The 17,102-nt window shown below is 46.2% G+C and overlaps 1 protein-coding gene and 1 pseudogene across 1 annotated transcript; both read right to left on the reverse strand.

The window, feature by feature from the left end:
• Positions 1-8,043: 8,043 nt before the first annotated feature.
• LOC143355017 (uncharacterized) lies at positions 8,044-13,341 on the reverse strand. The gene is made up of 7 exons (XM_076789455.1): positions 12,502-13,341; positions 11,425-12,060; positions 10,752-11,320; positions 10,412-10,664; positions 10,064-10,348; positions 8,300-9,972; positions 8,044-8,254 (listed from the first exon to the last, which is right to left on the reverse strand). The coding sequence occupies exons 1-7, from the start codon at positions 13,339-13,341 to the stop codon at positions 8,044-8,046; spliced, it is 4,467 nt and encodes a 1,488-aa protein (XP_076645570.1).
• A 2,285-nt stretch (positions 13,342-15,626) lies between these two features.
• LOC143354884 (histone-lysine N-methyltransferase SETMAR pseudogene) lies at positions 15,627-16,814 on the reverse strand (annotated as a pseudogene).
• Between the last annotated feature and the right edge of the window lie 288 nt (positions 16,815-17,102).

Consider the following 17,102-nt stretch of genomic DNA (forward strand, 5'->3'; position numbering starts at 1 on the left):
TACTCTAGTACGCACCGCCACCTCGAGAGGGACCCGTCTCTAGTAACGACGCGTGCGGCCTACCTCCGCTGGTTGGCCGCGAAGTCGCGCTTTTGCGGGTGAATATGATCTGTCTCGGGAATAAGTACCGTTTCCGGGCGAGTCAGAAAGGAGTCCGGGTGACGAGCTACATCGGCCGATTAGTAGAGTATATGATAGACCACCGTACTCCGATTTCGAGACTGTTCTTGTCCTTACTTCCTCCAACGGGCACCGACGGTGCCACAGGCGAGTGCCGCTCCCGACGCGCATAGCCCGCTTCCCACCAAGCCGCCGACTTTGGCGTGAGCGAAGGCAACCTTCCAGCTCTGTCTGGTGCGTGGATTGATAACAGGAGCACCGGACATTATAGAGCCTCCAGGCATGAACCCTAGCGTTGGCCGATCGGGCCCCGGGGTGTCACGACGCTGCTTCCTACACTCCCGTCCTCGGCCACGTGTCCCCCTGTAGCGCAACGTAGCCTGTAATATACGTCTGAACCACGACGTAGCTTGTGAGTTCCGCCGTAGCCTGGAAGATCCGCCGTAGCCGTTAAGTTGCGCCGACTGCGCCTCCGCGGAAATCGCCACACCACCGCCGGCAACCGTCACCGTAGCCGTCGCTGCATTGTAGGGATTAGTTTTATGGATCCGGTCTCCGTAGATTCGCGATAAGTTACAGTGACTACATTACCGTCAAACAATGATTTTACGTGCTTGAAGTTTTCGTCCTTAAATAAGAACATTTTGTCGCTGGTAAAGGGCTCATTCGAAAGAGGAAGGTTCAATCTAGTGCGCGATGGTCAGGAACTGCCGAGATTATGCAGATATTTGATAATATAAGCGTTCGAAGTAGGCCAAAAATTGACGATGTGCATGCCGTGGAATCCAAGCATTTTTATGCCATTGGATGAGTTTTCTGGATGATGTCGAGACCAGCGTGCACCAGAAAATATTTCCAGCTACAAATTGTGCTATAATTGGTCTTGATTCTGTTGCGAAATAAAGGCAAAAACTTGAAGCACGTTTCTGGCGTCAGAATTTATAATATCGATAATACAGACCAAAAAATGTGACAAGTTTAGTCACAGACTTAAGACCCATCGGATCAAGACCAAGACGGATCTGAAGTCTGTGTCTAAAGGCTTTGAATGGAAATTATTAATTAAATGGTCACGTGAATACCCCGAGCCTTTAAGTATAGCTGTAACCTGTGCCGCCGCTGTAACCGTAGGAAATAAACGTCTTGTCCAGCCGAATATCGTCTCCTCATAAACCCCGGACGGGAGACTGAGCCGGGGACGCTCTCCCCTCCGCCGATCGTTACAAAATGGCGCTCGAATAGTGTTGACTGTAATGGGAAGAACCGCGAATGAGTACACAGGCCCGCTGGGTATACCGCCTGCGCAAACTGGAACTTGTAGAAGAGACCGGACGAATGGGTCTAGACCCGACGAGTACCGTGGACCAGTTGCGAGCCCGAATCACCGACCACATCCAAACCATGCCGAAGGAAGACTCAACCCCCGCAGGCCCCTCACGGGAGGCCATAGACCAGAGCTTCATGCAGCGGATCTCTCAATAGCGAAACTGGACAACCTATGCTGACTTTTTGCAAGCCTTCCACCGCAAATTCGTCCCACGAGACCAGCTCTTCAACCGGGAGGAGAGCATACGCAGCCGCCTCCAGAAACCTGGATAAACCGCCCTGGATTACGTGACCGATATGGAAACGTTGATGCATCGCCACGGGGAAATCGCAAGCGAAACCCAGTTAGAACGCATATACAGGATAATGCGAACCGACTACCGAAAGCACTTCCGATGGGCACATGTACCCACCATGGACGACCTCCTGGAGGTCGCTGCACTCGTCAACACGAGCCGGAACCCAACGCTCCAGGGTATAGACGAGGTTAGCAGCAGTTATAATCAGGAAATCTGCTGTTGGAGATGCGGCCAGCGAGGGCACCAGCGCGTGGAATGCCGTCGACTTTCGAAACTGTTCTGCTGCTACTGCGGCGTCGCCGGCAGTACGACTCACCGCAGTTCATGTAACTCTGTGACGGGAAACGGGATCGGGGTCGGTGGCCGAGGCACCAGACTACCGAGCAGCAATCCGATGGCTTGCCGGACCTAAGCAGCGACACCCGCATCTTCGTACCGGTGATGGTCTACGGGCGCTAGTTCCAGGCTCTTCTCGATACCGGGGCCACACGCTCCTACCTCCGGCAAGATATCGCCGAAAGGTGCTGACAAAAGGGGCGCGGACCATCCCCGCGGAGATGGACATCCGAATCGCAGATGGATCCGTCGTCGCGCTGGACGCCAAATACAGGCCGTCGTCCATATCTGCGGCAGCACACTGGCCCTGATATTCCCGGTCCTGCCAGCCCTCTCGCAAGCCATACTAATCAGGGTATATACGCTTCGAGCGATAGGAACATCCTTCACCCTCGGCACATCTGGAGATTCCAGAAAGAGGCTTACGCCATCGACAAGGCAGACGGCCTCTCGAGGTGTATACCAGAGCAGGATCAACAAATGCAAGCACTGATATCCTCCGAAATTCCAAAATTCGGCGCACTCAAGGGGATGACACACCTCGGCATTCATCGAATCCTCCTGACCATCCCCGAACCGGTCAAACAACGGTTTATACCACGAAACCCGGCCACACAGGCCATTATCCACGAGAAGGTGAACCGGATGCTCCAAGACGGAATCATAGAACCGTGAACCGGCCCGTGGAGCTCGTTAGTGTTAATCGTCCGTAAGGCGACCGGCAAGCCGCGCTTCTGCATTGACATCCGGCGCGTCAAAAGCGTCACCGAGAAGGAAGCCTACCCACGACCCAAAGTCCAAGCCACACTGGAGAAGCTACGGGGAGTCTGCTACATCTCTACCATCGACCTGTACAACGGGTACTGGCTGGTACCGCTAACGAATCACCCATTTGAAACGCTGCGGAACCAGCTGACCACCGCACCTATGCTGGCTTGCCCGGATTTGGACCGGCCATTTACGTTGTAAACCGATGCCAGCGGCCACGGGCTAGTCCTAACATAAAAAGCCGAAGAGAGGAAAGGGTCGTCGCCTACGCCAGCCGTACCCTGAACGGCGCAGAAAGGAAGGCCCGTCCGCTCTGGAAGGCTCGTCCGCTGGAGACTAGAACACCAGAAATACGACTTCACCGTCAGGTACCGCCGCGGCGAACAGAACCTAGTGGCAGACGCTCTATCACGACAACCGGAAGATCTAGGACTACAGGAGCACCCGCAGGACGCGTGGTACCAGAGGGCAGAACAATGAAGCCAGCCGTCTACGCGTACAACACCGCCCGGCACGGGGTCACTGGCATGACACCAGCCTACCTGACGTACGGCTGAGAACTCGCAGTGCATGGAACGGACCGTCTGCCTACCGAACACCTCTGTGAGGAGGCGACCAGAGCAGACCGCCAATACTGGGAAATTACGATCGACCGCCTACGTAACGCCAAGCAGCTCGCCCGCTCGGCACAAGCTCTTCCCCACCGAGACACAGCGTCGGCTATACAACCTCCTCCGTCGCAAATGGAGTCTCCGTATCGGGGATACGGTCATGCGCAGAGAACACCCCCTGTCAACCGCCGCCGACGGTTTACGTGCTCAGTTGACACCGAAATTTTCGGGAGCCTACAGGATACGCAAAAGTTCTCAGGCTAACGCTGGTTGTCGTACAAGCCAACAGAGGGCCCACGCCACCGCGCCGAACTCCAGGTCTTGAAACCGTGCGCAATGGATGGGGACTCCCCGAAAGACGACCGTAGGACACTATAAAGATCGACGAGCCCCAGGGGAAAGGTATTCGTAACCAAGATGTCACTCAAGCCGCAACAGTCCCGCTCATCCGGGAGCCAGCCAGCTTGCCAATGGAGGCCTGCATCCGCCAGCACTGACCGACGGAACCGTTTTGCCTGTTGCCAAACCCCGGCCACCAGTCGCCCGTGAGACCAGCCCCAGTCAGGGGACCTCCAGCAAAGCTTTGGCCGCTGTCACGCCGCCGCAAGCGGCTAGCACAGAAGATAGCCCGGCAAGACAGGGTCCGGCCACCATCCGGGCGCTGGCGCGCCCAACAATACGGAGCGCCTGTGTCCTGACAGCGCCGATCCCGCAGGAAACGTTGTTCCCGGGGCTACCGTCCCTCGATAACACAACCGGCGTTCAGGACGCCCCATTGGATGTGGGTCTACTGAACGGCCGCCCGTCGACCGCCGCCGCCGAGGTTGCCCCCGAACCTACGCCACTACCGCTGACCGCTCTGCCCCCACCCCACCTGCCCACGTGCAGCCGCTCCACCGCCTGCTAACACCGTCGAGCAGCACAACCGCCCCCCACCAGCCCCGAGAACCAGATTGCCCAGGAGAACCCACTCCAACCCGGGACCGTCGAGGTCCACCTCGGGCAACGGTACCGAACGCAGATTTCCCGCGGCTGGGTGGACCCCCCCCCCCGACCACCGACCAGCGGCTGTTAATACAGCTTCCGCGGATCAGCCACGCCAGCGAGGAAGCCCCCGCTACAAACCTAGGTTAAGACTAGGTTAAGACTACTACTATTACCTGTAGGTTAAGACTAGGTTTAGTTAGAATAAGTCTAGGAATTAGTAGTATAGTTAGTAGTAAACTGTACAGATAGTGGTAATGCCGTACAATACACACAAGGGGAAAGACTACCACACAGGAAGTCTCGCGCCCCGAAGTAAGGGGGAGATATAACGATCCTATCCCTCGGCGCGAGGTCCACCGCCGTAGTTGCGCCGACTACGCCTCCGCGGAAACTGCCGCACCACCGCCGGTAACCGTCACCGTAGCCGTCGCATTGTACAGATTAGTCCTAAGTATAGCTGTAAGGCTGCGCCGCCGCCGTAACCGTATGAAATAAACGTCTTGTCCGGCTGAAAAGTAGCTCCTCATTCGCGGCTTAGAAACCCCGGAGGCGGACTTAGCCGGCACGCTCTCCCCTCCGCCGATCGTTATACCACTTACAAAAATATTTCATCAGAAGTTTGGAGCACTAAGAAGTTTTTATACTTCTGTTACACGGAAATAATATAATACACGTGTTCTTCGTTTTGAGATTATTTATAATAGTTAAAATGTTATAAATGATAACAGAAAAACAGTTGAGAATCGTCCAATATTGTCACAACAAAAACTGGTGCATCTCACCCTTTTTTTTTTTTGTATTAAAATTTCCTCTTTATTTATCAATTTCTTGTACAATCATTACAATTACCATTACAATTACATATCCTTTCGCAATACACTTCTTACATTGACATATTGTTTGTTTCTCCGCTCTTAACACATGCATCTCTTTCTCTCTTACACTCTTCTCTCTTGCCGCTCTCTTAGTAGGTTATTCTTCGTTTTTATTATCTTTACCGTTACATTCTTACTTTTATTCCATTCATTCCACTGCGCTCCTCACTCACTCAAACTCTCACAAATTGTTCGCACGCATCTACCATTTTAATTTCGTTCCTTCATTCATTCATCTGCCTTCCACCCTCATACATCACTCTTACTGATTTTTCACACTCATCCAACACTTTAATTTCATTCCTTTCTCTGCATCGCACCCTCATACAGAACGCTTACAGATTGTTTGCACTCATCCAACATTGTAATTTCATTGATTCGTCTACCTTCCACGCTCATACAACACGCTTACCTATTGTTTCGCTCATCCAGCACTTTAATTTCATTCATTCCTTTCTCTGCATCACACTCCCATACAGATCGCTTACAAATTGTTTGCACTCATCCAGCATTGTAATTTCATTCCTTAATCTACCTTCCACACTCATACAACACGCTTACATATTGTTTCGCTCATCCAGCACTTTAATTTCATTCATTCCTTTCTCTGCATCACACTCTCATACAGATCGCTTACAACTTGTTTGCACTCATCCAACCTTGTAATTTCATTCATTCATCTACCTTCCACACTCATACAACACGCTTCCCTATATTTTTTTTTTTTTTTTTTTGCGCTCATCCGCCGCTTTAGTTTCATTCCTTCCTCTGAATCACCCGCTCATACAAGTCTCATACAGATTGTTTGCACACTATTGACCCTTTATTTGTTTTCATTCTTCTGGTTGCCGCCTTCATAAACGGCGTTTTTAACTACTCTGTACGTATTATCAATTTACATATTTACATCTTATCCTACCTTATCCTACCTTATCCTAACTTATCCTATCTATCCTAACTACTTTTCTTTGGCTTCCTAAGCCAGAAGGAGACAAAAGAAAAAGGAAAAAAGAAAAAAGAAACCAAAGCAAAGATAAGAACGAACTAAAAAGAAATTTGAAAAAAGAAAAAGAAGAAATTGGAAAAAGAAAAAGAGAAGAGAAAAAGAAGAAAGCAAAAGAAAAAACATATATAAGGAAATGATAAAAAGAAACTAAAAATACATTTAGATAAAAAATAAAAATAGATAGAAAATAACTAAAAAATAGAAAATAGAGCGGAGGGGCGAAGGTAAGGAGTGGGCTTACCTCCCCTCTTCCTCCCACCCCCCCTTTTTGTCCCTCTGGTAAGATCTCCTATTATCTCCCTTTCGACTCGTATCTCTTGAGTCCCTTACACCTTATCTTAGTCCTTTCACCCTGTAGGGTCCTTATTGCGCAGAGGGAGGGTGTGGGAGGGTTCTGTTTCACCCTGGGGGGTGAACCTCTGTTCCCCTATCCAGTTTTTGGTTTCTCATCGCCTCTCCCTCACACCCCCGTCCTCATCTCTGGTAATCTCTACCATAAGTAGACCCTTTAGGCCTTCGTTATTTGCCTTTGCATCTGTGTTCCCTTGTATCTTACCTCCCTTCCCTCTTTTCCCTTTCCCTGATCTCCCGTCCTTTCCTTCCCTTCTCCTTCTCTTCCTGTTCACCGTTTTACCCTTATTACTATATTAATATTTCTTCTTCTTATTTTCTCTCATTATCCCTTTCTCCCTTCTCTATTCTCTATCCGTCTTCGCTACGCGATTTCCCTACATTAGTTTTCCGTTTCTCTCCTTTCTCATTTGTATTCTCTCATTTGTCTTATACTAGGCGGGTCTTCCTGAAAAACAGAGTTCCTTTTCCTAGTTATCTTTTTCTTATTTCCCCCTTTTTTTTTTTTTTTTTTTGACGTTAATATTATTCTAAACCCCTTTTATTTTCATCCTTTCTATTTTATTTCTTCTTTTATCTTTTCCCCTCTATTTTCTATCTTGGTACCTATTCCCTGTGTCTCTGTTTTTCTTGGGAGTTCCTTCCTTGTGTTCGTCCTCTCTTCTTTATTCCCTAATATCCTTCCTATCCTTTCTCGGGAACACTTCAGCTAAGATAGAGTTTCTTATTACTTCTACAGATTCTCTTTTCTCCTGTGTATTCAGTTAGCAATTATCTCATTTTATTCTGATTCCCTATTTTCTTATTGAGGGTTTTTTCCTTCCTTTGATTTTCTTTCCTATTTTCTTATTATCTCTATCTTACTTGAAGCTTTCCCTTCCTGTTCTTATTTTACCCCCTCTCCTGTACCTCCCTCCAGGGGTTCTTTTCCCTCTTCTCTACTACTATCTCTCTTCTTCCCTCCTTTCGTTCCTATTTTGGCTTCTGCCTCAGCCCCCCTCTGGATACGTCGGGTGGTCCTCCGACTGGGAGGAAGGAGGGTGAGATTGGGGGAGAGATAATACCGGGAGCACTGTCCTCTGCCGCTCGGAGTTTCCTTCTCCATACTTGCTGCGACCTCCTCGGCCGGCCCTGCTTTCCAGCTTTTACACAGGCTTCCGGGTGCCGCAGCTTCGATGTTTCTGGTCCCTTCTTGCTGGCTTCTTCCCTGGGCTCCCCTCTCATCATCTCCCCCTCTCTCCCCCTCCCTTCCCCTGCACCCGACTTTTCCGGGGAAGCTGAAAACAGAAACAACTATCATTCCTCCTTCTTTACGTTGTTCTCCTTTATTTACATCTCATTACTTATTTTATATTTATAGTTATTTATAGATCCCTTCTTCTTTCCGTATCTCCTGACTCTAGGTCCGCCTGGATATCTCTTAAAGTGGGAGTTTCTCCCGCCATCTTCTCCCTCCTTCTCTCTTCCTCCTCCTTCCTTTTCATTACCCTTCTGCAAAATCCTTCAAAAGCTATCCAGTTCTCTCCTTTTTTAACGCTCTCTTCCATCAGTTTTTCGATCGTCAGTCTATCTCTCCTTATTTTTATACTTTCAAGCATCTCTCTCCTTTCTTCTTCCCACTCCTCGCAATCTATTATAGTATGCTCCGGGGTATCCGGACAATTCTGGTGGTACCAGCACTCCCCTGTTTCCGATTTCCCTATTCTTTCCCTATAAGTGTTAAAAACCCCATGTCCGGTTAGTACTTGTGTTACGTAAAAACTCAATTGCCCGTATTTCCTTTTTCTCCATTTAACTATATTAGGGATTAGGCGGTACGTCCACCTGCCCACCACCTCCCTTTCCCACTCCCTCTGCCATAAGATGTCGGTTATGTCCTTCATCCTCCTCCTTATCCAAATTTTTACGGATTTTTTAAGGCTTTCCTCACCCTCTTCCTCCTCTAATTCCAATCTTAGGCCCTCCAGAATCTCGTGTATGGTCCCTAGGTTTCTCCCCTCTCTGCATAGGGTTTTTATATTGTCTATGTTCTCCTCTTTTAATATTTGGTTTTCAATCTGGAATAGCTGTTTCCTTTCCTGGATTTTTAAATGCCAGGGTGTTATGCCTGCTAGTACACACAGCGTTTCCTGTGGTACAGTCCTATATGCCGACACCACCCTTCCCAGGCCCAATTTTTGAGTTTTCCTTAATGTGTTTTTATTGCGGTTTGCTAAGGCCCCTTCCGCCCATACTGGGGCTCCATATAAAACTATCGCTTCGAGCGTCATATAGAATAGCCTTCTAACAGCCTGGCTAGTCCTTTTACCATTTGTCATTAGACTGCTTAATACAGTCATCGTCTTTATGGCCTTATTTGTGGCGTCCTCTATGTGTTTCTTAAAGTTCTTCTTTTCGTCAAAAGTTACTCCTAAATATTTTAAAAACGGACTCGGCTTTATTTTCGTCCCACCTATTCGGATTTCTAGCCCCCCCTCTATTTTTTTTTGATTCATCAGCATAATCTCCGTTTTTTGTTCCGCAAGGGATAGTCCTTTTGTCTTCATCCATTTCCTCGTATCTTCTACGACTCTCTCAATCCTCTTCCTTAATCCATTAATCGTTGATGCTTGTATCGTAATAATTATGTCATCCGCAAAAGCATATTTGCTGGTCATTTCCGGGTTTTCTCTTTTCAGGAGATCGTCATACACCAAGTTCCACATAAACGGTCCCAATACCGACCCCTGTGGAACCCCCATTTTCATTTCTCTCCAAATTGTTTCGTCCGAATTTTTGTAGCATATTGTCCTTTCGTTAAAATAATCCTGCATTAGCCTCGTCAGATAGTCACTAAAACCTCTCATTTTCATTTGCTCTATTATCGTATCCCATCTTAGGGTGTTAAAAGCATTCCTGACGTCCAGAGCTATCATAACCCCGAATCTCTGTTTATCGGTTGCTGTCCATGCGTCTTCTGCTACCTTGGTCATGGCGTGGACCGTTGACCTTCCTTTCACAAATCCGTATTGGTTTTTGTCAAACGATTCCCTCCCCATTTCCTTCTCCAATCTATCTCTTGTGATGTATTCCATCATTTTCGCTATCGCGTCTATTACACATATTGGTCGGTACGCCGAGGGTTCATCCGGATTTTTCCCCGGCTTTCTGAGGAGGATCGTCCTGGCCTTCTTCCATTCTCCCGGTATTCTCCCCCTTTCGAAAATTCCATTGAACAGAGCCTGGAATCTATCCGGTCTCCTCTCCGCTAATTTTTTTATTATCTCCGGAATCATCCCGTCCAATCCCGCCGCCTTATTTGGTTTTAGATTCTTAACTGCTCTAAGAATTTCTTCCATCGTTATCCTGGGTATTTCTTCTCTTTCTCTCTCTCTCTTCCCTTACCTCTTGGTTCATCTCTCTCATTTCACCCCTTTCCCCTTCTCTATTCCTCGTATTTTCTTCTCTTTCGTTTGCCGCCTCCTTTCCCCCGTCTGAGGGGAACAGTTCCTTTAATACTTCCTTAGCCATTTCCGTTGATATATTTGCCGGGGGTGTGTCGGGTTTGACTTGCCTAATCACCGTTTTGTAGGGTTTTCCCCATGGGTCTTTATTTATTGTCTCGCATAGTTCCTTCCATTTTCTCTCTTTTTCCTTCGCTATGAGTCTTTGAAGTACTCTTTTACTTTTCTTATATAAGAAATTTATTATTTCCTCCATGTCCCGTTTTCCTTTTTTCCTGTATCTTTGCACTTTTCTTCTTAGATTGTTTGTTTTGCTCCTTTGTTCTCTTATTTCATCGTTCCACCATATATTTGCCTTTTTCTTTTTTCCTTCTCCCGTTTTTATTTTTTCGAAAGCTCTCTCACATATTTCGGGGAGCGCACCTAGGAATTTTTTTTCTTCCTCTTCTCGATACTTTTCTTGAGTTATCAGTCTTTTCTCTCTCCAAATTTCGTCTGCTATTTCTATGCTTTTTTCTAAGCCGGCTTTCGTCACCCTCCATCTGAAAACACATGCATTAATATCTTCAACTACCTCTTTACTTACCATCCTTATTTTTGTCAATAAATATTTGTGATCGGAGGCTGACTCCACGTCTATTATATTTGTTACGGTTTCCCTGTCCCTTGTCAGGTCCCTCGTCACTGCAATGAAGTCAAGATTTGACTTTACTTGTCCCTTTTCGTAAGTATGACCCCCCTCCGGTTTGATCGGTGTCAGGCCCCACTCGAGAAATCTGTCCAGCAGGATACTCCCTTTGTCATTTTGCTCCTTGGACCCCCAGCTCGGTGATTTTGCGTTGAAATCTCCTCCAACGCAGATGCTCCTCCCCTTTCTTCTTTCCTTGCTGATGAATTCTGATAATATACTAAGCCTGTAAGCATATTCGTCAGTTGACATGTTTGGAGATAAATATATACTTATATAAGTTTCTTTATTAATTTTTATTGCTACGAAATCTTCATCTATCACGTCTCCGTCCTCTAGTCTTTTCTTTCCCTTCAAGTCGCAGGTCCATATAGCGGCGGTCCCCTTTTTCGAATAGATCCAGTTTCCCGGATTAAAAAGTGGCTCCGCTATTAATACTATATTCGCATTTAGGTCAATTGCTGTTTGCATTAGCAAGTAATGCGCAAGTCGGCAATGGTTTAAATTTATCTGTAAAATATCCATATTTATTAATTTTTACCCTCTGCCAGCCCCAACACATATTTTTTATATTGCGGGCATCCCACTGCTCCCGCCACATGTTCCGCCTTTACCGCAGGAATGCCAGCTCTAATGCAAAGGATGCAGCTTTTAATCGCCTCACATCCGTTGATTTGGTGTCCTACTTTGCCACATCTTCTGCAGAGTTCTTTCCCCTGTATTTCCAACTTGCAGTTATATGATAGATGCCCGAAGTCGTGGCATTTAAAGCATCTCACGAGGTTCTGCGTTCTCCTCATTTTACATGCCGTGTACCCTACCCTCACTTTATTTTCTTCGCCTATTTTCTCTAACATCCCCGTTGGAACTGTTATTATCGCAGTTTTTGTTCCTCCGTATCCAAAACGGACTGTTTTTACCTCTATTTCGCTATTTTCAATTTGTAGCGCCTTGGCAATTTCGTTCCTTACCTCTTCCCGTTCCAATGTCGGGTCAATGTCCCTTACCTCGTAAAAAATTTTTGGTGCCACTCTTTTAATTTTGTGTTCTTCCCCTAGGACCTCCTTTACCGCTTTCTCCAGATTTACCCCCTCGCGTCCCTTCTCCATCTCTATTATAAGGTCCCCTCCCCTTGATTTCCTCACAGTTTGTATCCCCTCTATCTTGTTTCCCGCCTTATCCTTTATTTGTTTGAATAGGTCTGCAAATGTCCTATTTTCCGTCGCTTTGACTATTACTGCTGTAGGAATCTTGGGAAATGGGGAGATTAATCTCTTTGAAACACGTTGCTGAATATTAATATATTTAGAATAAATAACACTGACACGATTAACGCTGTTTCTCGCAAGGCAGTCGCAACTCTACTCTCGCTCTTACCGAACATCCACGCTTTATATTCTTTCACCCCCTTGCATTCATCTCGCTTGCACTCTGTTTCTTGCATCCATCGCTTTCATTCTTAGAAATACACAAACTCTCCTATCACTTAGACCTAAACACTTTTCGTTCACGCCTCTTCAGTCACTCGAGTTTTCCAAACATACCGGCGCCGGACCGTCGCAACATGATCCGGTCGCCCGCACGCACGCACGCACAATGAACCATTCATCCCACACTGCCTCATTTTTTGGTCCTACCGGAGGCTTCCTTTTCTCCCCCTTCTCCTCTTTTTCTCTTCTCGCTTTCTCTACCCCCTCTTCCTCATTTCCCTTGCTGCTCCTAACTGATTTTCCCCCTCTATTCTTGTTTCTGTTCACCACCACCCAGTTGCTCTCCCCTTTTTCATTAACTTCCTTATTTCCTTCCATTCTCGTCCCCTCTTTTTCCGTCTCTGTCCTATCTACCCCCCTTTGTCCCTCTTCTCCTTCTGTTTCATCCTCCCTCCCGTCTGTTTCCCACTGTTTCGTTCTGCTCTTCCTTTGTTGCCTATATTCCCTATGCTTTCTGTCCATATTTCCTTCCCCCATCTTTCCCCTATTCTCGAGACAAGGGGAACTTTGCGTCCCCTGCTCCCTTATCTGTAGTGCCTTTTTTAGCTTTTGATTTTCCACCCTTAATCCAATACTTATGACTCTCGTCAAAGCTGCCTCTAGTTGTCTATCCGCTTGTGCAGCATGTTTCACAATGTTTGCCCTGAGAAGTTCACTATTTTCTATCGTGTATCCCCTTACCTCTCTCGTGGAGTTCCTAGTTTTCCTCAGGAGGTGTTCCAGTTCCTTGATCTCCTCGAACACATCTCCCTCCTCTCCTTTTCTGTATGTTTCCTCCTCAGCACCCGAATCGCTTATATGAACTATCGGTTCCATGCTTACTATTTCCGGTTTTTCTACCACCTTTTTCCTTTTACTTTTTGTTATTCTTAGTCCTTCACACGATCTCGAGTCTATCGAGTCCGTATCTGTTTCGTTTCCGCTAGTCCTGTCCCTTTTTTCCGCCAATTTCTCCCCTAAGTACACGAACGGTCCGCTTTTTACGTTTTTCCCCATTTTCTCCATTTTTCTGGGGGCGTCCGGAGTTAAGAATACCTCCATTTCCCCCCCTCCCTTGTTACTATCCCCCCCTCCCTTATCGCTTTGTTTTTTCGGGCTGTGCCGAATCATATTTTGTAATTATTTCTTTCCTCTTTCTTTTATTTCTTAACCTGATCGTTATTCCTAAGTCCTAAATCTTAATCCTACCCCTATCCTATTTTACTGATAATATCACTAAAACCAGTATTACTATCTAGCTAAAACTAAAACCTAAACACTTGCACTATACTACTACTTAATATTAATACTTTTATTGTCGCTGTACCCTTCTTAGCAAATTTAATCTATTCTAAATTATTTACAATTACGCTAAAATGTTACTAATTATCCTCCTATTATTAATGTTGCTTAACCTAGGTCTAATTCTATTAATATTATAGCTAATCCTACTAATATTCTTATATCCAGTCTTTTGCTATACTAAACTCGCTCCTTTGTTGCGATTGGCTGCTCTTTCCCGATTGGCCAATCAGCTCGCTGTACCGGATCCCATGCGAGTTTGCCCCTCTAGTCAGCTCTTTATCCTTCTGCCTACGGTTGCCCTCCTGTGGCGCCCTCTCTTGCACAGAGTTTACACTCTTCACTCTCTATAGTTCGTGGCCGTTCTCAAACCACGTGGCCGTTACTCTTAGACTATAAAACCTTAATATATTCGCAATCCACGCACCGATTTTCCCGATTCAAAGCTCGGAAAACTCCTGCCGCGGTCGCGCACCTTCCCCAATCAATATTTTTCCTTTGAGTTCCCTCCTTCCCTCTTACAGGGCTCCTATACTGTTGAACTGTCGCCACGTGGGCCAACAGTCCTTCTCTCTCTTCTAACACACTTTTCGTATATTTTCTCACTGTCCTCACTTATAATTTATATTCCACCTCGTTTCGGGTTATTAGCCCTTCCACCGGTATCACTTCTATATATATACGTTCGCTAAAACCTCTAAAATCCTCGTAAGTTTGCGGAGCTCTCTAGATTCGTGTCACCTAGTGGCGCGTCCACAACCAACTCCTGGTGCATCTCACCCTATGGTGTGTCTCTCCCGGAATTACCCTATGGTCCATGAACAACCTTTTCACCACATCGTCTTCTTTTTCATCTTCTTCTTCTGCTTGATGTGGCGATGATTGCGTTGAGATGGCTTCATCTTCATCCTCGATTGAATTGTTTAACTCTAAAGCACTTGACCGCTTTGGCAAAGTCCGTCGCGTTGTCGGTTACGGTCGCGACAATTTTATTACTGGTGAGCTCGAATTCGGCGTGAATCGTGCTCAACATGTCCGTCATTCGATTGAAAGAGTGTACACCCGCGAAGCGTAGACAGACAAGCGCCACTGATTTCCTCTCACAGTTGGAGGAAATCCAATGCGCTGTCACGCCGAAGAAACTTCTTCTCCGTGCAGACCAGATGTCTGCTGTGGTACACACGAATGGCACTGTCTATGAAACTTCCGCGATTTTTTTTTTATTGTCCACAAACATTGTTCCCATCACTCTTCCCACTGTGCGCCGACTTATATTTGACACTGTACCCGGCACTCTCAAGTTTTCAAAAATGCAATGAAAATAAACATCATCCACCCATCGCAGTGGAACCATGGCGTTTATGATATACTGTGTTGCATCCACTTAGAATTGTTTCCGGCTAGTCCTCTTTTCTCGTTGCTCTTCTTCGGCAGGGATTGTCGGCGTAGTAGGGTCTTTGTCCTGGTCCTGATCCTGTGCGTTGATGTTCCTTTTCGTGCCGCTGCACTATACTCTTCGAATTCGTCAGGAAGTTTGAGAAGCACGTCAACTGTCCTTTGATCTCCCTCACCGTTAGAAGGCAAATTTGACACGCGCCAACAGCATTTCTGTATAGGCATGTGGCAATTTGAAAGTATTTCCCATTTAAAATGGCTGGCACTTGGTTGCTTGTACTGTCGAACCAGATGGTTCGACGGTTGTTGCAGCAACTCTTTTTGGATCCATATACATCGTTATGTATAGTGAAAAATCCGAAAACGCGATTGATATAAAACTGTTTCGTATATGATGCATGTTCAACAGCGCGACGAAAACGGGCAGAACAAACATTCAGCCCTCTTTTATATGCTTCTCGTCTTTACATTGTCTTTTAGGTGATTAAGGGGTAATTGAATGTTCACTGGTGAAATAGACAACGATTGAAAGTACCTTCGAAATATTCGAATATACCTTGCATAGTATAATTTTCGTTTTTTGTACTACGCAATTTTTAAAGTCTGGACGATGTTTCTCTGAACTTAGGAATGTTTAATATTAGGTGAAGTAAAAAGTTCTGAGCGCTTTTTCGCTTTATTTCGACGATGAAATTAACATAGTTAGGATTATTCGATTTAGATCAAATATGCGCCGTTTTGTTCGATAACTTTTGTCCATTTTGAAGGCAATTTCATAATTCCGCGGTTGAAGAAGTCCTCGTCCCTATTGGTAAAAAACTTGACCAGCTCATTTTCACAAGCCTCTCTTGAGGCCAGTTTTGTACCATCAAGAAAATTTTGCAAATTCTTGAAGAGGTGATAATCGCTTGGTGCCAGGTCTGGACTATACGGCGGATGCGATAGAACGTCCCAGCCAAGCTCTCGGAGCTTCTGACGCGTCGTTAAAGATGTGTGCGGCCTGGCGTTGTCTTGATGAAAAACTACACCCTTCCTATTGGCCAATTCTGGCCGCTTCTGGTCGATGGCCTGCTTCAGTCTGGTCAGTTGTTGACAATAGAGGTCCGAATTGAGTGTTTGGCCCGATGGGAGCAGCTCGTAGTGGATGATTCCCTTCCAATCCCACCAAACACACAATAAAACTTTCTTGGCCGTTAATCCAGGCTTGGCGATCGTTTGGGCCGGCACACCGCGATTGGACCACGATCTTTTTCGGCTGTTATTCTCGTATGTGACCCATTTTTCATCGCCAGTCACCATCCGCTTCAAAAATGGGTCGATTTCGTTACGTTTCAACAAAGAATCGCAGGCATCAATTCGGTCCAAAAGGTTCTTTTGCGTCAATTCATGTGGCACCCATACATCGAGCTTCTTCTTGAGGCCTGCCTTATGCAAATGATTCCAAACGGTTTTCTGGCTAATCTTCAGTTCCTGGGCAATGGAATAAGTGCTTACATGCCGGTCCGACTCGACGATTTCCATGATTTTGTCCACATTTTCGACGATTGGCCTACCAGAGCGTGCCTCATCTTCGACGTCCATATTACCAGAACGGAATCGTTGGAACCACCGCTTTGCTGTTGCATTCGATACTGTATTGGGTCCATAAACAGCACAAATTTTTTTGCCTGCCTGCTCCGCCTTTTCACCTTGGTCGTAGTGGTACTGAAGAATGTATCGAATTTTCTCTTTTTTTACCTCCATTTTCGAACGCTGTAACACACAACTGGCTTCACCAAAACAAAAAACTAACAAAGACCTTTATTCATGCGTAATATCACCTTGAAATTGCCGTATACTATGACTCGATACGATGTGAACATCGTGAGATATGGCTCGCTGAAGACATCTAGCGAAAAACGCTCAGAACTTTTTACTTAACCTAATATTACATAATATATTTTTACGATAATTATAACTTAGTTTTTCACGAAAAAACGCCGAAAATAGTGGTTGTTATTTTTTTCAACTATGACGCACTAAACGCAGGAATTTGAAAAAATTGAGTATAATACTTAGCACAATATCTCATTGCTAAATTAATTCTGTTCTAGCGTCTCTTCGATTTCCATATGAAATCTGCATGT

Source organism: Halictus rubicundus, chromosome 6 (genome assembly GCF_050948215.1).
Source record: "Halictus rubicundus isolate RS-2024b chromosome 6, iyHalRubi1_principal, whole genome shotgun sequence".
Classification (NCBI taxonomy): Eukaryota; Metazoa; Arthropoda; class Insecta; order Hymenoptera; family Halictidae; genus Halictus; species Halictus rubicundus.